The following is a 20,784-nucleotide window of genomic DNA, read 5'->3' on the forward strand; positions in this document are numbered from 1 at the left end:
GCTCCTCTTTGTGCACATTGACCTGAAACACATTAAAGATGCTGGGGAAAATATTTGAAGCCCATGCCATGCTTCAGGCCTTTGTCAATATGGAATTTCTTTACTACTAAGCAAAATATTGATGGCAGATATCAGATAATCTTTTTTTCCCTACATCCAGTGAATTTTCCATTCAATGAAACTATGCTGCCTGTCTTAGGCATTCAACAGCCTTATCCAGGAGCACTTGTGAGGCTGTGGTCCCAGTTACCTATAAGATGGGCAAAGGATGGATGAATGGAAGTCTTGTCAGATCAGAAGAGAGAACAGTAGTATGTGCATCTTTCAAGAGCATCTTTAATTATTTTTTTTTTGCATAATTCCTACTATATACCATTTTCAAAATCATTCAGATTCAATATTACATTCTTAAACTTGCCTGAAGGCAACCATCTTAGCAAAAACTTAAAGGGGACCAATACTGGGATTGCCATGGGACAGAACCAAGAAATTGACTTTCCCTAATTGTATTATTGACAGATGGCGTTGCCAGTTCGAGCAAATACTTTCATTAATACACTTTCCAAGTAGTTTGCTAATGAGAGATCTGAGAAGCCCGTCTTTTATACTTGTTTTTTTTCCCTAATTTTGAAAACTTTCATTCAGTGATAGCCAACAGTAAGTTTTGCTCTATAAGTGTAAGAGAATGAAACTTAGTTAGATGTAAATAAGGAAAAGCCCAACCCATTCTAAGGAACATTATGTTTTAGTCAGCTTTTTTGCTGCTGTGACCAAAGGATCTGACCAGAACAATTGTAAGGAGGACAAGTTTGTTTATTTGAGGGCTCACGGTTTCAGAGGTCTTAGTCCATAGAAGGTCATCTCCATTCCAGCTCATATCACGGTGATCCAGAAGCAGAGAGAGAGAGACTTCACTCTCCAGATACAAAATGAATACCCCATAGCCATGCCCCCAATTAACCACCTTCTCCAGCCATACCCCACCTGCCTCCAATTACCCGTCAGTTAATCCCATCAGGGATCAATTCACTGATTAGGTTAAGACTCTCACAACCCAATCATTTCTCCTCTGAACCTTCTTGCATCCTCAGATGGGCTTTAGGGGGACGCCTCACATCCAAAACACAACACTATCCAATTGAACTATAATGGTATGGAAATAATTAGCTTTTGGCATTCCAGCTTAATTATTCTTCAAGACAGAGGAATGTATGTTGCTTTCCTGCTTAAAGCAATTTTGAAAGCAATGTCTTTGAAGTATGTATAGCATCGAGTGATTTTTTTTCGTTGCCCACAATATGTGAATATTGTTTTAAAACATCATTAAGTCAAGTAACCATAGTCTAATCTAGTATTTGTGGTGTTTTGTGAAATGCCTTGGCATTTGACTCTTTTCTTCAGTTGACCGAGAGTTTTTCAGATACCGAGTGAATTTCAGAATCCTCATGTTGGGGAAATAAATGCTGAAAAGTATTTGGATTGAAATAGTATTGCTTAATGTAATGTTTGAAGAACATAATTGAAGGGCCTGCTCAGCAGTTCTGCCAAAATATCACGAGATTGCTTTAAACAAGTCCCATTCCCTCCTCTTTGCTTGGATAGGCACAGTGGCAAAGGGGTTAATTAAGAAGTTTCATGGGCATATGCACTTGAAATTCAAACCATAAGAACCTGTCACAATTTGGCAAAAGGTCCCTAGAACTAAATACATATGTGTGTGTGTGGGTGTGTGTGTGTGTGTGTATACACACATATATATACACACACATAAATATGTGTATATTCAATACTTTAAGAAACTGAATTTATTTGCTTGATGGGTAAAACTATGCTATATGTCTCTCAAGAAATGGGCTCAGCGGATCTCTTGAACTTGCAAGTAGCAGAGCTTCTACAGAGGCAAAAGGGGGAAACTTTGTTCCATGTTATAAGGGTCCCAAGTGTCATATGTTATTGATTCATTAGAGAAAGGGGCATTCCTCCCCAGATGAGCCATTTTTCAAAGGCTCAAGGCTAACTTTCAATGAGGTTGAAGATATAGTCCTAAGACTGTTGGGCTCTGAATTAGCAGATGCTTACGTGAATCTGGGAATTTAAACAAATGTCCAAACTAAATAGAGCAAGGAATAGCATGGTGAACTCTCAAAGGTTCTCCTGTTCAACATCTTCATGTGATAGAAGACATGGAAGTCCTGTGGGCAAAGTGACTATCCACTACACATAGATGTCTTGATAGTTGCAGGAAATCCAGAGTTACAAGGGACCAGGGCTGGGCATAAAGCTGTCAAACTATGGTCCAAGTAGAATCACAAAAGCCTCTGACATTGGAAGTTTTAGCAGACAAAGGCTCATTTGTTTTAGAATAATTTCTGATGAAAATGTATCATTTTTGCATCTTTCAAAATTTTAGAATTAAATGTCTTTTATCGGAATATCTTACTCAGAAATTCAATTTAATTAGCATTACTAAGCACAGCTACTATAGTCCATAAATGCAGCAACTTTGCAAAAGAAGTGGTAAGCCCTGAAGAGAAATGATGAATGCACACAACCTATCTTCTAAGGAAACCACAATGCAGAAGGAAATATGCACAATTAATTGTAATACAAGACTGCTATGATGTGCTCTAAAATCAGATATTAGTAAAATACTATTAAAACCTAGAATGAAAAACTATACTTTCTGAATGAAGTGATTCAGAACAGTTTTAGAGAAGAGGTGACCTTAAATTTGACCTTGTTTGATTCTTATGTTAATTCAACAGGTATTTAGTGAGTATCTTCTAGGCACCAAGCTCTATCCTTGATGGTTGAGATATATCAGTGTGCAAAACAGATACCCACCCTTGCCCTTGTAAGGATTCGCAATAGGTGTTAGAAGAAATTTCAGGAAAAGGAACAAATTCATGAATTATGAAAATGAAGAGCATCTTGGGAGGTGTCACAAGGTTGTAACACAAAGTTCATGAATAGTAGCTGTTATCTTCGAGATATGAGATTTCCTCCAAAAGCACATGTGTGAGATAATGCAAGAATGCTCAGAGTAAAAGGATTAGGTTATGAGTTCTGTAATCTAATAAGTGGATGAATCCACTGATATGGATTAACTGGGTGAAAACTCTGAAGGTAGGGGTTGGCTGAAGGAAATAGGTCACTGGGGCTATGCCTTTGGGATTTATATTTTGTCCTGGTGAACAGAGCTATCTTTGTTTCCTGGCTGACATGAAATGAGCATCTTTCCTCCACCACACCCCTGCAATCATGTTCTGCCTCTCCTCAGCCCCAGAACTATGGATTCAGCTCACCATGGGCTGAACCTCTGAAATCATAAGCCAAAATAAATTTTTCCTCCTTCATGTTATACTTGCCAGGTATTTTGGTCACAGTGACACAAAAGCTAACTAAAACAGTAGCCATTGGGATAGAACATGGCAATAAATGGGGATGGAAAGGAACACAAGGGATGACCATAAAAAGTAATGTTATGGAGGTGAGTTTTTATTCTCTAGACAACTGAAAATATGATTTACTGGAAATATTCTTATGAAGAGTCTGAAACACAGGGGCTTATGATTAGTACTACAAAATTCCTGGAGATTAATGTAAATGTGCTTTGGACTCATGGCCATGTCATAGAAACTAGACTATCAGGACAAGTGGGGTCCTTGGCTAGTGCTCCATTGAGATAATATTGGGAAAAATATTGGTTTGAGACCATACACGTGACTGGTTACCCAGATGCCCAGAGGAGAACCTGTGAGTACATAGTGATCACAGGAATAATTATGACACAAGGATCTGCAGGCAAACCTATCTTTTCAGGGCACCCAGAGTCTGTAAAATGAGGCAATAGATATACCTTGCCTGTAAAAACTATTGTCCCAGAGTGGTTTTGTATTGCTTCTAAGACTCTCTTAGATTATAGGAGTAAGGGATCCATCCAATGCCCAACAACATGATGACAATAGTTCACTGCTTCAATAACACAGCAAGAGTCTTAAAGTTTTTCAAATCCTGCTTATCTTCACTGGGTAGTTCAATCTCTTCTTCTAAAAATTACTAGCCATCCCAGCCACAGCTACATTCACAGTTCTGTAAAACCTTTATCAGTGCTACCATTGACTGCTCAACTGAATGTTCCCTGCAAACAGATAGATAACAATAGACTTCATAGATGGAAAGACGAAAGATTAGACAGATAATGATAGATTTAATAGGTGAATGATAGATTAGGTAGAGATGATGATTTCATAAATGATAGATCAAAGAGATGATCAATAATTACAGATGTAATAATGGAAAAATGACAGATTAGATTAATAATGATAGATTTAATAGATAGATGATAGATAAATAAAGATGGATTGATAAAGAATTCCAGAATTATCAGAATGGGAACTCATTCGTACCTGAAATCAGATGTAATGCTTGATAGGTAAGTGTTTGGTGGGATTTTCTCCTAAGGAGTCTTGGGAGAGAGTGACCTTGACTCAGGACAAGTGGGGTCCTTGGCGTATGTAACAGAAAAGAATTGCAACTTATGACAGTCGGAGGTACAGACAGGCTTGCATAAGGAAAGCAGATACACATTCAAGGGGAAATGTAGGCCCCCTCAAGAGTGAGAAACAGCAATCCCTTAGTCTCAGGGGTTAATGTTTATAGAACAGAAGCTAGGGGATGGGTTAGAGGTTGACTCAGGGTAGAGGGATATAATTTTCCCTGTGTTTGCCTATGGTCCCCAACCTGTTACTTTTTTCAGGTAAGGACATGAACTAGGTTCCTCACAGTGTTTATTTTGCATTTCAAAGGTACATGGACATTTCCTAAATTCCAAGGGCTGATAGGAGTTTCTCTTCTGAACTCAGTATATCTTTCTTTTTTTGTATCCCCAAATTCCTATCTCGGGGTTATCCTGCAAACACAGGCAATAAATATAAACTCTGTGGAGTTGGAAAGTTTTGAGCCCTAATTCAATGACCCATAGCATGCTATAAGGACTTTCTTCACCAAAATGAACAAAAGAGCTTGTAAAAACTGGAAATCCTTAGCTTCCACCTCAAAAATCCCAAAGGTTTTATGTTCCTTTAAAATGTGAGAGTCCCTTCATTAATATAATTGATGATGTAGGAGGGCTGCTGATTTTTCACCAGCAAGCAGCATGAGAAAAGACACTGAGACAGAGCCAACTTCATTGCAACCTGGTCTATGAGTAATCATGCATCTGTGTGGAGAGTTAAGGAAATCTTCAGTAGGGCATGAAAATAAGGGAACTGGATTTTTCTGAGCTTCCACTCTAGAAATACTCTATTAGATGCTGAGATGAATTAAATCTTTTTACCTTTATAATATCTAGGCAAAGCAGTATTCATTTTTGCAAGTAGAGATTGAAGAAGTTGAATAACTTGCCCAGAGTCACCAAGTGTCCTAAATGAGCTGTCATTAACATAGACCAAACATATTTGTGTCTATCTGCAATGTCAGAATTAATTGTGTAACAAATTCATAGGCCGCACCACTTTGGTGGCAGTTCACTGAATATTTGTGCATTACCTGGTAGGCATAAGTTCTTTTATTCCAAACTTAATGTCTAGTATAAATAACACTCAAGTCTCAAGTCACACATTATAACTTCACACAATTGTCTGTGTGTGTGTGTGTGTGTGTGTGTGTGTGTGTGTTGTGGAAAGCCTAAGTAAAGGTCAAAGCAGCCACTGGGGTTCAGGAGGCTGAACTGAGAGCAAAGGTAGAGAGTAGATATGAATGCAAAGAGTCACAGTAGAAGGTCACCTAAGATCAGGAACCAGCCAAAGAACTTATTCAGGGCCCAGAGTTCTCAAAGCATAAGAAGGAACTCATTTCAGGACAGGGGCTGGACAGAGGGCAGTTTCACAGTGTCATCTTGGAGAAGGCCTTGTGTGGTCGTCTATGGTAGGAGAAATCACACTTTGCCCAAGCCCAAGGACAGAGATTAGGAGGTTCATTACTGTGGCAATTTTTCTGGGCAAGGCTCATAACATGTGACCAGGTAATGGGAGGTTACCCCAAGTCCTTTATTGAGGGTCTCTTTCTTTAATGGGTTTCCAGTGAGGAGGTTGCAGCTGGTAAGGTTGATAAGCTCCCATGTCTGGTATTCCTGATATGATTTGGGATATCCACGTGTCCAAGTACTCCTTGATTTAGTTTGGTAAGTTGGCACATGTAAGTTACTTATTGGTTTCTGCCTTATGGTTGCACTAATCAGACGGTTGTTGTTTATATCATGGAGTAACACAGAATAGGGCCCAGACTTCTTTCCACGCCAAGATAATCAAAGGTAGAGACAAAATTTGAACTCACATTATTTGATCTCAAAGCCAATTCTCCTGAGACACCATGTTTGGCATTGAAAACTTGATAATGATTAAAATTAGCTATCATTATATTGAATTATATCTCATTTACAATGCCTGGCTTATGACTAAAATTTATTTGTAAACAGTGTATGAAAATCAAAGGATTACCTGTTAGTATTTTTTAACTTTTGAAGGCAATGTAATTTTTTTAGTTGGATCAATAGAAGCACATCAATTTACTATTTTATTAAATCTTCCTGTTTTACCTGAAAGTTTTATATTTTTCATATAGCTTTTTAAACCACACAATGATTCTGTCATATATTGCTATGCAACCTGCCTTAGAAAAAGGAATTATTAATATCTCAGAACAGAAAATAAGTTATTTTGAACTGGGTTTTTAAAATGAGAGGAAAATAGAGAATTGGGGAAATAAAGAAGTTTCAATGGAAAGAGACTTGTGTGGCTGGAGATAAAGGACTTTAACACACGATTTGTAGTCTTACAATTAAATTTTAAGTTAGCAGAAGTCACCAATGTTCATGGTAAAAAGTTTTAGAGCAGGAATACACAGGTAATTCAAAACAGAAATCGCAGAAAGTATGACCATCCTAGGACCCATTTAATCCAGTGGATGGCAAACAGAATGAGGTTATGAAGGGCTTTTATGAAGTTTTTTAGCAGGAAAATTAGAGCTATTTCAACCAAACTAGCATAAAGTCAAGCGTTTAGACACTTTCGCCAGAAAGTCCTTTACCCAGAATTCTCATGACAGCTGGGATATTGTGCCTTAATTCCAGTTCTCCTAATGGAGGGGGCTGCCCAGAAGAGCTTCCTTTGTCTCTACTCCTGCTATCAGCATTTTCCAGCCCTGTGATACCCTGGGACCACCCAGATAATCCAGGGTGACTTTGATTTTCAGGACAGGCTGCTCTGTGCCAGATAAAGCAAGGAAATTGATAAATGGAATGTGGAAGCCAGAGTGAAGGGGTTCTGTCTCTCTGATGAAACCCTGCAGATCTAAGACAGGTCAATTTGAGCAAGTCAGGCTGATGAACTGTCTGGATCTCAGTGATGTTTCAAATTTTTTCATTGATTTTCTCTTTTATTTTTGGCTTGAAAATGTTCTCAAGATGCATGTGCAATCCACAGTTAAGATGTAAAATAGGAAACATTAACCCACACTTGTTTCTTTGGTGTGACCTTATCCATCCATGGGAATGGAACATGGTGAAGGAGGAAGATTGTGAGGAGCATTTGGATCTGATTCCCTACTCTACTAACCGTAGAGTCTCCATCCTCACCTTATCTGGTTATTCTAAGGATCAACTCAATAATACATGCCTTTGCTTTGCATTTGCCAATATATAATTTCATGAAGTTGTCAACATGACTATCATGCAAATTAAAAGTAAAAATGTCCCCAAAATGCCATTAACGCCATAATGACTGAAACTTCTGGACACTAAAGCAGGTTCAAAAAATTAAAGGAACAATGGTTATATCATGGCTGAAACACAGATGCTGAATTAAAGACAAAACTGATTATGACCCTACAGGGCAATAAAGCCATAACCTCTGAGGTCATCTTTTGTAGCAGAAATGAATTACTTGAATCTCTGTTGGACAAAAGTCTATAAGTTAATATGCAATTTCAGAGTCTTGACCCTAAATAGTAGAAAATAGTGAAACAAATAAAAGCACAATCCCCTAGAGAATTAAATCATTCCCAGATGGGCCTCTTAGACAATGATCCCACATGACTTTAAAGAACATACAGTCATTCTTTTATTTTATTTCCAAATTTTATATAATTTTTTTCTACAGTCCCCTGTTGTATCATAAATAGTCTGGAAAGATTATTCATATTATAAGGAGCCTATTGTCTGTGTGTTTGGACGTGATTAATTTACATGGGGGCAGTAAAAGATGTTAATTAACTACATAAGCCTCTTTGGAAGGCAAATCAGAGCTACTGTTTTAAGCCACTACTAAGGCCAGAAAATTAACTTACTGGAAGTTTTGAAAGGACTTTCTGGGTTGTATTCTTAAAAGCCTCTTTTTTTCCAGATGTGTTTTGGATGTTCTTAGTGGTTTTTTATTCCAAGTTGTATTCATTACCTATTACTACTTAAATGAAATACCAAAAACTCTGTGGTGCAATACAACACAAATGTAATACAACACAAATCTCTGACAGTTCTGGAGGTCAGAACTCTAACACAGACATCATGGGGACAAAGACAAGGTGCTGGCAGAGTCAATTCCTTCTGGGGGTTCTAAGGAAAAGTCACTTCCTTTGCTATTCTCAGATCTTGGAGGCCTTTGGTGATCCTTTCCCATAGGCCCTTTCCTCTCTCTCCAAAGCAGCCAGGTAGCATCTTCCAGTTCTCCCCTCTGTCCTCTGCTTCTGTCCTTATCTCACCTTCTGTCTGTCTCACGCCTCCTGGGCCCCTGTCAAACATGTGTGATGACATTGCCTCCCCCATAATTTCTGAACCTGATCACATCTGCATAGTGCTTTTTGCCACATCCTGGGTTCAGTGATGAACCCATGGACACTGGGAGTGGGAAAGGTGTCATTCACCCTAACACAACAGCTAAGAAACTGTATTCAGGAAATGCAAGCTAGTTGCACTGGTGCATGCCTATAATCCTGAAGTCAGGAGACTGAGGCAAGAGGATAGCAAGTTCAAGGCCAGCCTGGGAAACTTATCAAAACCCTGCCACAAAATAAAATAAAAAGGGCTGGGGAAGTAGTTCAGGGGTCTTTGGGTTCATTCCCCAGTACCCAGGGAAAGAAAGACAGAAAGGAAAGAAAAGGAGAAGAGAGAAGAGAAGGGAAAGGAAGGGAAGAGAAATTCATCTGCCTGGTATTTCTACAGTATCTATACATTTTGGTGAGTTTAACTCTTGCAGAAGTGCTAATATCTGGTAGATTTCCTGACTTTTCAGGAAAGAAATTTGCTTATCACCTATAAATATCTGTATCTTATAAACCATAGAACAAATTTTAAAAAGCTGTTACCTGAGATTTCTGTACCTTAATTTTACATTTGAATGTTTATTTTTTAATGGTATGTCTGCTGTACTCAAAAAATGAAGTTTGTTCTCAAATATAACAATACTGGTGTATCGGTCAGAATAGTCAGTATAGTATATAGCATATATACTATATATTTTGTAGTATCAGTTGTCTAAATGATGTTACCTTAAGCTCCAAAGTCTATGCCAATGACTCTTCAAGCACCAACTGGTAAGGGCACGTGGTGCCATCTTTCCATGAGGCTGTGAGACTGCCACACTTTGACAAAGGTTCAGTTTCCAGACTGTAGCTTATAGAAAAACCCTCAGACAAATATCAGGCTAAAGCAGAAACCACTTGTACATGAGAATGGAAAGTCTGTCTGAGCAGGTTACATAGAAGGTAAATATAAATTTTTAAGTGTTCTTGTTAAGAGTAGACTAAGTACTCTAGAAGTTATCATTTTAAAAGAGAAAAAAAAACCAAAACTCTAGTTTTGCATTAATTAGTACTTAGAAAGGATTCACAAAACTTAAAATATGTATCTTATTAGTAATTCCATCAAATCTAATTAATCTTTCCCAAAATTTCAATACACTCTTTGCTCATATACTGATCTCACACTCTAAAGCAAATGAAATTCAGTTTCCCCAAATATTATATATTAGGCACACTAGTGTTTTTCCATTACCTATACTTTTTCATAATTAAGAACATTTTTTCACCTTGTAAACATAAATATAGCTCATTACCTTTAACACATAAGCACATGATAGAACTCTACACAAGAACATATTCTTTTGAACAGTTTTCTTAGCAACAAAAATAAACATGTTCATTACCATTCCCAAGAACATAGTTTATCTAAAAAAGTAATGATATATTTGATTACTGAGTGCATATATAAAGGTAAACACATATGATAAGCAATATATCAACATTATCTCTTATGAAGAAACTTTCTAAATATCCAAAGATTACCTATAAAATAACTTGATTTAGTGATAGTTTCCTTAAACTTAATTGGAAATTAAGTTTAAATTGATATATCACAAAGCATAATTTCTTTTGATGTAAAAATTAGGATTCTAATTTAATATAATTACATACAAAAATTTTTATATCTTCATTTTAAACCTTATGTGGCAATGCTAGCTTATCTAATCAGCAAATCAGCACAATAAATTTAGGAAATTTAGATTCATTGGCCTCTTTAATCAGGAAACAAAAAGCAAATATGTAAATAAATATGTACTTGAAACAATTCACACTGATAAAATTAGGGGAAAGGCAGATAATGGGTTTTTAAGGTAATGTTTAAAAATCAATTAAATGTAGGTAAAAAAAATGTACTTGGGTTGAATGAACTTGTGTTTTCACCCAAAAATGCTTCTCAGATAACAATTTCTTCTGAGATAGCAATTTTTTTTCAAGTATAACAAATAATGTATTAAAACTTCAATTTCTCTATATTATGTGAATCCTGAAAATATTGTCATAAGCAATCAAATATGTCAACTGTAAAAATAGTAGATCTTTAATTTGTCAGGTTTTACTGTCTGCTGTATTAATAGCTTCTGAGGTAGGAGTATATTGCATGCTCACACAATGGGGTGAAAAGGCTGTTTTCCATTTCCAGATGTGGCACAGTCACTGAGTATTGCAGCTTAGTTCTTCAACCTCAGCCCATCATCACAGTCCCCAGTGGAAAAAGACTTATGAGCCATGTACAGACAAGACTTTCATACAGAGGGGCCTTCAGACCATGCTCTTGAGACTGGCCTAGCATTCAAATACCCACAAGTCTGTACACTTGGTTGTGGCCCAAACCAGGGCTTCTGAGACACACAGAGCTCTCCAGACCAGGCAGTGTAGATAGCCAGTGATCTGAGAGCAGGCACAGACTCCTGCACCCAGGCATGGAGCAGAAGTGACTAAAGCCATGAGTTTGGCAAGTCAGTGTTGAACTGGCAGACCAAAAATCATAACCGAAACATAATCAGAAGAAAAGAAAAAAGTAGAGAAGGGGAGGAAAAGGAAAAGAGAGAGAGAAGGGAAAAGAGAACAGAAACAGAGATTCAGAACAAATGAATTCCATCACCCAGGTTTACTGCAGGACCAGAGGGAAGAAAAACGTTTCTAAGTTTAAATGATGCACAAAGTTGGCTCAGTGTGTGAGTGTATTTGAAAATTTTGGTAGGACAATCTCTAAAACAAAGTACAATTTTGAATCAGTTATAGATGTGACTCGAAGATATATATGAAAAAAGCATGTGTCTTCTTCCACCTCTTGATTCCATTTTTTTGTCCATTAAACAGTGTATCCAATAAGAGAAAAGAAAAAAGTCACACCATTTAATTTAGTTGCTACTAAGCAATTACTGTCAAGAAGCCCAACAGGGTAGATATTAAAGCTATTTCCTAAAATAGGGACAACTCTTTAAGTATTGTTTTGAGTTCAGTGAACTATAATTGTCCGCTCTGCAAATGTTTCTACACGAGGTAAACAAATTGTAATTATGAATAATATAATTATATATCATTATATAAATTGTATATGTTTCAGCCTTGTCCCAGAAAATGGAGTCCTTATGGATCTTATTTATCATGTCTAGGAATTAGTCATTTTAATCAATAGTTTGGATGGTAATTGGGAAATAGTTATCAACAATTACTTTGCAAGTAAACAAAGAATGTATATAGTAATGGAACTTGTTTAGGGACAGGTGGTGGCAAGAAAATATGGGTAGTTGTGGCAATAAGGAAACTTGACTTTGAAGATCAAACAGTACAGTTCAATAAAGAATCAGGCAGAGTGTCTTTGTAGATATTTGAGGCAGGGAAGAAAGTATTGTCAGAGCATGAAAAGGGAACATTTTTACCACTTGGATGAGCAGGAAGGAAAGCAAGAAGTAGGAATTATTCTGCACCAGGGATTAGAACACCAAGTTCAAGAATAAAACCAATACAACAGAATCCAAACAAAGGAGCACAATAGATACCCTTCATGGAAATGATATTGGATTTCAGAACTGTGTTTAAAAATCCTGCTATGAGCTATCTGCTACATCAAGACAAAAAAGCTTCCAATTCTGTACATTTTCAGAGAGCCTCATAAATTCTGGACAATGTACAAAATTGACCTCTGTAAAAGAGAAGTTGCTTTTAGGAAAAAGCTTTCTAAAAATCTTGTAGAACTTAATGAAGCTAACTGTCTCTTTCCAAACAGATCAGGATGAGTGTTAGAGCTGCACATTGCTCACAAGTGTGAAGAAAGTGCCAGGAAATGATTTCATCAAGACCCCTAATGTGGTAGAGATTTCTACTGATCCAAAGACAGACAAATTTCTCTTGGCGATCAGGCACTTGCTGTAATCCTAATATAGCAGCTTATTTTTGCAGCTTTGATTTAACCCATCAATCCACAAAGCCGGCTTTGGCTTACAAAATAAGAAGGGGGTAACCAGAGTCCAAAGACTAAAATTGGGATTTGATGGGGTGGAAAAAGATACAGGGAGGCTCCTAAACATTCACAAGAGGACACTCCCTGCTTGCATGTGTGTCACTGATGGCTTTTATCCTACCACAGAAACTTGCTTCCCATGTCTCAGCCAGTGTAATCACAGGTGCTACCGCTGACCATAAAAACACGTCATCTCATTTCTAAAGCTAATGCTAGTGTTCAATGTGATAGGCTCCCCTTGGAAATGAACTCTAGGGACTAAGTCCTAGGATCCAAAAAGGCAAATCTCTCTGTGTGCTATGGCACTTGAACACTCCCATCCAGTTCACCATCTAGACTGCTTGGATGAGAATATTATAGCATTTTCTTGTCTATGTCTCATTTCCTGACATTAATTTAACTTCCAGGATTGTATTTATGTTATGATATCCATTGTATCCAAATGATAACTAGAAAATGTACTGGTAAATATTGTTGGTTCTTGACATTCAGGTTGACTTCTTCAATTCTAAACTCTGCCCATTCCGGCTGCAGAATAATTCTACTGCAAGATAGTGGAACAGGGAGATATGAAGAGTTGTGCCTGTTCCTCTGTTCATATGTGGGCGTATGAATTTGGTTCTATAAATTTTATTCTATGAGAACCACCTGCTAACACCCTGATTATCCTCTTGACCATCTCCAATTTATCCTCCCTAATTCTGATAAAGTGTTCTCCCTATAATGCACATCTGAGCATGACACTTCTATGCTTAAAATACTCCAGTGATTCCCACATGTCTACAGAGCAATGTCCAAGCAAACGAGAATGATTCATCACACCTTTATGTTATGAATCCCTCCCGGGCTCATTTCTCGCCATCCCTTACCCTGCATTGTAGACCCAGGCAAACTTAAAATTTAGTCTTCATTTTATATGTTTACCCAGGCTAGGAATCTTTGTTTGGCCAACATCACATCCTTTGAGAGCCCAGGTATCCTTGTCCATAGGAATCTTTTGCTGTTTTTTTCTTTTCCTGTAGCTGGAATAAGTGCTTTTTCTTCTTGTTCCTTTCTTCAATACTCTTTGCAAGTCTTCTTCCCCACACTCCTGGCCTTCTGTTATAATTTGTTAATGTGCTTGTTCTCACTAACTGGTAAAATGCTAGTTGCGGTATTCTCAGCAAAGCCCCTGACACAGAGAAGATGCTCAATATATAAATGTCTTCCAAATGAATTAATAGTGATGGGGAAGAAAAATCAATCTAACTCTTTTTTCCCCAACCAGAGAGCAGTATGTTTTACCTGAAAATATGAGGATGGCAATGCAGATCATAGGTGCTCAACAAAGGATTGCCAATTTTACATTAAATATCTTTGTGGGAACTCCTTTGCTTTTTTGGAATTACCATCTTATTCACTTAATATAACATTTCTCTGTGGCATGAAGAAGAGAAAAACAACTCAGTCAAGGTCACACAACGTCATCATGGCTTTAAGACTAAACTTGGTTTCATGATTCCAAGTCACGGGCATTTACACCATTTTTGGATGGAATTATAAATCAAGAAATTGTAAGTTGAGAGAGAGAGAGAGAGAGAGAGAGAACTCAAAGAAGACAGAAAAATAAAATTTGCTAATTGGTATAATTTTGTTTTGAAACAAATTAGAGCAAAAAAATAATTAATCACCTAAGAGCTATGTCATTTTGCTAGATGCTAGGGAGAATATAATTTAGTAAGAAAACTGTGTTTTGTTTCAAGGTTCCAGACCATTTGAAGAAACAAGGAATTCCAAACTCAGACATGTAAGAGCAAGTAGTACTAAGAACAAAACTATAAGTGAAATCACAAAATAATACTGGTCAGTGTGGTATAAACTGTGGCGCTGTGCTTTGAAGGGAGAATTGTGACTCTGAACCAACATTGTATAATAATACAAGGATGGATAGGGGTTGGGCAGACTGAGGGAGAGTGCATGACATGATGAGCAAATGTACAAGGGCTGGAGAGACCAAGCCATCTGCAGTTAGAACTGTGCACAGGGGGCAGTGGTGGAAAATGCTGGAGAGGTAAGTTAGGCAAAATTTTGAGAGACCTCTATCTTATATGACATTCTTCAGAGAAACAAATCACTAGAATATATAAATACATATAAAAAGATCTGTTAAAAGAAATTGGCTCACACAATCATGGAGGCTGAGAAGTCCGAGCATCTGCCATGGGCAAGCTGGAGACACAGGAGAACTGGTGATGTAGTTTCAGTTCAAGGCTGAAAGCTGGAGAACCAGGAACCCAATAAGATGAATTCCAGTTTGAAAGCAGACTGATATTCCAGCTCCAATAGTCAGGCAGAGGATGATTCTTCTGTTGTCTTGTTCTACCTGGGACCTCACTGCATTGGGTGGTGCCACCCACATTGGGGGAAATATGCTTTATTCAGTCTACCAATTCAAACAATAATCTCTTCTGCAAATACCCTCACAGACACACCAAGAAATAATATTTAACTAAATATCTAGGGATCCTGTGACCCTGTTAAGTTCCCATAAAATTAATCATCACAACCTCCAATGGAAAGTCAAGGTTCAGACTGATTTGCAGGTGTCATGAATCCATAATATAGTTAATATGCTGGGGAAGTTGGAATGAATATGAAAATTGTATTTTGGGACAATGAATCTGACAGTGATTTGCGTAATGAAATACAGTAGAGACCAATATAGAGCAGATATATGAATCTTCACATGTAGGTAATATTCAAACTCTAGAGTTATGAAAGTATAGAGAAGCAAGTCAGTGGTAAAAAATAATAATTCTTAAAATTTTAAATGATTTAATTGAATTATTTGCTGTATTAAGTTCTGCCGCAATCTGGCTTGGCACAATTCAGGAGCCACTTGTCAAAAGAAATGAACTTTATTTTTAGAACACACACACCACACCACACAGCTCCTCAGGAAAAACCCTCAGAGCCCAATTGCCACCACAAGCTCTCTCCACTTCCCCCACTCCTCCTGCTCTTGAGGCTGATTGGCTGGGTCGCGTGGGTGGAGCCAAAAAAAGTGCCCCAGTGAGGAGCTCCGTGGTCTGAAAGGTGGGGGAAACAGCCCAATGAGCATCACCACAGAGGAGCCAATCAGTTGGCAGTTAGAAGTTTGCTGGGGCCGCTGTGAGCCAATCATCAGCTGTCAGCTGTTGCTGGTTTGCTGGGGCCCCTTCGGCTGTGGCTCTCAACAAAGTTCCATTTAATTCTCACAAAATCTTTGCCTGGATTGAACATTGAAGTCCAAGATAAACTGGATTCAGGTTAAGTGACTTAACTGGAGTCATGATCCCTAGATTCAAACCCATAGTTGTGTACACAACTTGTGTTCTTTCCACATACCACCTACCTCTCTTGGCCAAATGAGTAAATACATTCAGTAAGTGCATATGAAAATATAATTCTTTAGGACCTCTACATTTTACAACTGTCTGATGAATTTCATGAAGTTAAAAGGGAGAAAAACAAATGTACATTTACTTTATCCCCATTTATAAGCAAAACTCAAATAACTAGGATCCCAAAAATGACCAAATGAGCTCAAAGAACCACTATTTTTTATTGAATGAAACCACCAAAAATTTACAAAGTGAATTCCATGAAGGGTAGACAACTGTGATTTTTAATTCCTAACATGATGTTGATGCATGCGGTTGGTAGAATAGGGTCTCCCTTGGGCTGGGGATGTGGTTCAGGTGGTAGCGCACTCGCCTGGCATGCGTGTGGCCCGGGTTCGATCCTCAGCACCACATACGAAAAAAAACCAAAGATGTTGTGTCTGCCGAAAACTAAAAAATAAATATTAAAAAAAAAATCTCTCTCTCTTTAAAAAAAAAAAGAAAAGAATAGGGTCTCCCTTAAAGGATACCCAAGTCTTGATCCCTGTGTTCCCTTACACACAAAAAGATTTTGTATATATGATCAAATTAAGGATTTGAGATGAGTGGATTAGCTTGGATTATTTCCACGGGCTCTAAATGCAATCACAGGTGTCCTTAGAGAAGCAGAGGGGGGTTTCATACAGACAGAAGAGTGGGAGGCAATGAATTAAATTCACAGAGGTGGAACTTGGAGTAATGTGACTACAAGGCAGGGCTGGCAGCCACCAAAGGCAGGAAAAGACAAGGACCAGTAGTATCCCCTAGAGACTCCACGGCTCTGATGACACGGATTTCACCCAGAACTGTGGAAGAATAAATTTCTGTGGTTTTAATCCACCAAGTCTGTGAAAATCTGTCGCATAGGAAACTACAATGCCCAAATCACATTAGGCAGCCATTTAGATCACAAACACCCTGCACGTACAATATGCATTTGGTCTATGTCTTTTTCACAGAGAAACAGGAGGAGGCACTTTCCCTTGGCAATAGCTGGAAGGGGGTTTGAATTGACCTTGGAAAATGAAATATCATGACTTTCCAAGTGTTTTCTTACTCCACCTGCAGACTGTGATGCAGTAATTTTTTTTTCATGCTGCCCATTTAGGTTGCCACCCTTACAGGTTTGACTGGTGTTAGGATGTTAGGACTGACAAAATAAGTGGGTGCCAATAAAATGGTGACACTTTCTAGTTTTTGTCACTGGGCCAATGCCGTAACTTGCAACAGTGTGACCAAGATGAATGACTGGATGCTGCAGTGAACTTGAGGCTTTGCAGTTTGGATGGTCCTAAGATCACACTGTGTTAAGTGGTAACGCGACATGCCTTTTGTCTACAGGCTCGGTGGGATGGATTGACTGGACGAATCACTTTCAATAAGACCGATGGCCTACGGAAGGATTTTGATCTGGACATCATTAGTCTCAAAGAGGAAGGAACTGAAAAGGTAAATCTTCTCCATTAACAAATAAATAAATTGATGAATTAAATAAATTAATGACTAAAGATCACTGCACAAGCATTTTTGCTACATTGTGCAGATGAGAGGGGGAATGAAAGGTGCTTCTCTGAATATGTTCATTCACAGCCGGTGTTCTAGATTATTCTCCCTGATCTGCAGATAGACATTGATATACTTATGCATCATACATGTGCTGTTAATAGCAATGCTAGTTAATGCTTATCAGTGCTTGGTTTATATAGCAAGTATACATACTTACTATCTATATAACTCTATCGGTAGGAGTGACTTGGCCCATTTCTCAAAGGTTTTAAGAGATTGTTTCTACACTTAGAAGTCAGAAGCTGTCAAAGACTTATCTATGGAATGGCATCCAAGGGTTTCTCAGACATTTATTTTAACTGCATTCTATTTTAAGATTGGTGACAGAGGGTTGGAATAAAATAGAAGATGCTTACTGGTGCAAATTAACTTTGCATTCTTAATTTTAGGACAAATGCTTAAAAAAATTAATTTTAATGTTGCCTTCTTACCTTAAGGTTATTTTAGTTGTAACTCTAAATCCCAAAGTTTAAAGCGTTATTGTATTTAGTATGTAGAGTAACAAAAATGTAAACTATTTAGTTAATAATGATAAAAGAATTCCAGCTAGTAATCATTGCCCCCTCCCCCCACCCCACAACACATACACACACACACACACACACACACACACACACACACACACACCTGTAATCCCAGCTACTCAGAATGTTAGGCAGGAGGACCTCAAGTTTTAGATCAGCCTAGTCAAGTGAGACCCTATCTTGGGGGTAAAATAATTTGGCTACTCAGTAGATTTTATTATATCAACTTTAGTATTCATATTGCATGTATCAATGACTACAAATTGAAATTAACATGTAAATTTTGAAGATTTTTTCCCTTTAGGATCATAAGGAAAAAAGTTTTGAACCCCACAAAAAATCATCTGAGCATCAAAATTCTATAACATTTTTATGGTCATGATCAAGATGGTGTGCTTAGTATAAGAGTGTCCTTGAAAGCAATAGATTGCTTACTTAGTTTTAAATAGTTGAGTTAATTTTTTTGTATTGAAGTGTTTTTTCATTTCTACTTTATTGCTGTTGTTAACTGAGATACTTTTTTGTCCTAACAACCCTTCCCTACCACAACTAGCATTAATTGGTTAAATGCAGTAGAAGCTTACCACTGATGTTGAAGTATTTGAGGAAAATAATTAGTTTCCAGTTTTGAGAGTACATATCTACATGTACATTTCCCACTTCAAAAATGCTGCCGTCTCCCTCTTTCTGGCTTCTGCTTCCTGCTGATCTGCTCCTCTGCTGGTTTAATAGCATGGGGCATCCACCCAGCCTCCACAACGACATGTGGGATTCAGGCTGCAGGAAGCAAAAGAAAGGAATACTCACTTTGATCTAAAAACCTATAATTTTTTTTTTAAAGAAAATGTCTGCTTCTCTAGGCACGCCCCCTTTTTCCCCTTCTTTCTTCTAAATGTTCAGCACTAAGGGAGGAAGAAAAGCTGTTCAGGAAACATCTTTTGGGCTCAGCTGGGTGATGAAGTACATGGAGCTATTGTTATGCCTTTGCAGCTATCTAGACTCTGCAATATTATGCACATTCTATTGGTGTTTTTCCATCACAGGCAAAATGGAATTAGATGAAAGTGTTTCTGTTTGTTTCTTATCTCATCATTGTTTGCAATAACTTTTCTTTCTTCAGGTGACATGGGCTCAATTCCTGCAAAGTCTGATTGGGCCTTAAGGCAACGGGGGAAGCCAACATATCTCTCTCAGGAGCCGAGGGAGGACATGCCCAATCTTTCCATGTCAGCCTCTCTCAGGGTCCACAAGGACAATTATTAGAAAAAGCCCATTTCTCACTTATCCTCAAGTTTCTGCTGTCTGGAAACCCATAGCCAAAGAATGAATCTCAAAGTATGCTCCCTTGTGTAGCTTAGGAATAGTGTGTGTGTGTGTGTGTGTGTGTGTGTGTGTGTATACATGTGTGACCCACTAAGTTAATTACAAATACCTTCAGCAAATCTTTTTTAAACAAGGGAGATACTTCAATGCTGCAGCATAGATAACTGTGTATATTTTAAAAAGTGCTTTAAGTTGTCTTTTTTTTTTTTTGCATGTGAAAGGAAAAGTAAAAATTGAGTCTTACCACACAGTAACTTCTGGAAAACCCAAGTTTTGATTCCTCTCATTACTGTACCCATTATCAGGCTTAATATTGAATTAAGATGCAAAATTCCAAACGACAGGTGGAGAATGTGAACACTTAACATTTGTACACCAAGTTCCTTTTGGGTTCTATGCTCCATTTTAATTCAGTGCTATTTTTATTTTTTCCTCTGTAAACCAAGGCTGCTGGCGAAGTGTCTAAGCACTTGTTTAAAGTGTGGAAGAAGGTTTGTACTCTGATAAAAACTGCAGGAAACCTGGGGTGGGGTGGGGAACACCCATGGAAAAACCTGCACCCTTCCACTTGTGCCAGACTAGTAGCTTTCCATTGCAGTTTAGAGGTGATATTGTATATAAAGGGAGAAGGGGGTGATTGAATATATTGTTGCCCAACATTATTTATAAGTTAAGACTGACTTGTGATGGATTAAATAATGAAGGGCTAAATAACTTTCCCTAGATTATTTCTGTTCCTCCCAGGCAGGATTTGCTGGTGTTAGGATAGAAAACAGGTAGCTTCAACTGAAGCAAACATTGGCCCATTTATATTCCTTCTCATATCACTAAATATTTCCCCTAAAGGGAATAAAAACAACAATAGATTAGATCCATCTGACTGGTTAGATAGTCTCCATCCTCAGAAGGCTGGGACATCTCCTTGAATGTCACCACCACAAAATATGAGCCATTTTCAGATATTCCTCATTTGTAGAACAAGCTTTGTTTTGCAAGATATCTATGTCATGGCATATTGTCTTGCAATTTATTTTAGAACTAGTTTCCAGAGGACAAAAGCATTATAAACTTTGGAAAGGAAATGAGATTATCTTATAAATAATAATACCTACTACTTCGTAGTTTATGGTACAGTATCATGCTGCCAGTG

General features: G+C 37.8%; 1 protein-coding gene across 10 annotated transcripts in view; it reads left to right on the forward strand.

Moving 5' to 3' along the window:
- Positions 1-20,784, forward strand: part of Grik1 (glutamate ionotropic receptor kainate type subunit 1) — a 379,975-nt gene that overhangs the window by 307,616 nt on the left and 51,575 nt on the right. For 6 of the 10 annotated variants that reach the window (XM_076867151.2, XM_076867153.2, XM_076867158.2 and 3 more), the window contains one exon: positions 17,563-17,670. In XM_076867151.2, the coding sequence (XP_076723266.1) occupies positions 17,563-17,670 (108 nt within the window). Of the gene's footprint in view, positions 1-17,562; positions 17,671-20,080; positions 20,126-20,784 lie in introns of all 10 variants that reach the window. The other 4 variants (XM_076867150.2, XM_076867152.2, XM_076867154.2 and 1 more) reach the window with 1 other exon arrangement.

The sequence above is a fragment of the Callospermophilus lateralis genome, chromosome 10 (genome assembly GCF_048772815.1).
Source record: "Callospermophilus lateralis isolate mCalLat2 chromosome 10, mCalLat2.hap1, whole genome shotgun sequence".
Lineage (NCBI taxonomy): Eukaryota > Metazoa > Chordata > Mammalia > Rodentia > Sciuridae > Callospermophilus > Callospermophilus lateralis.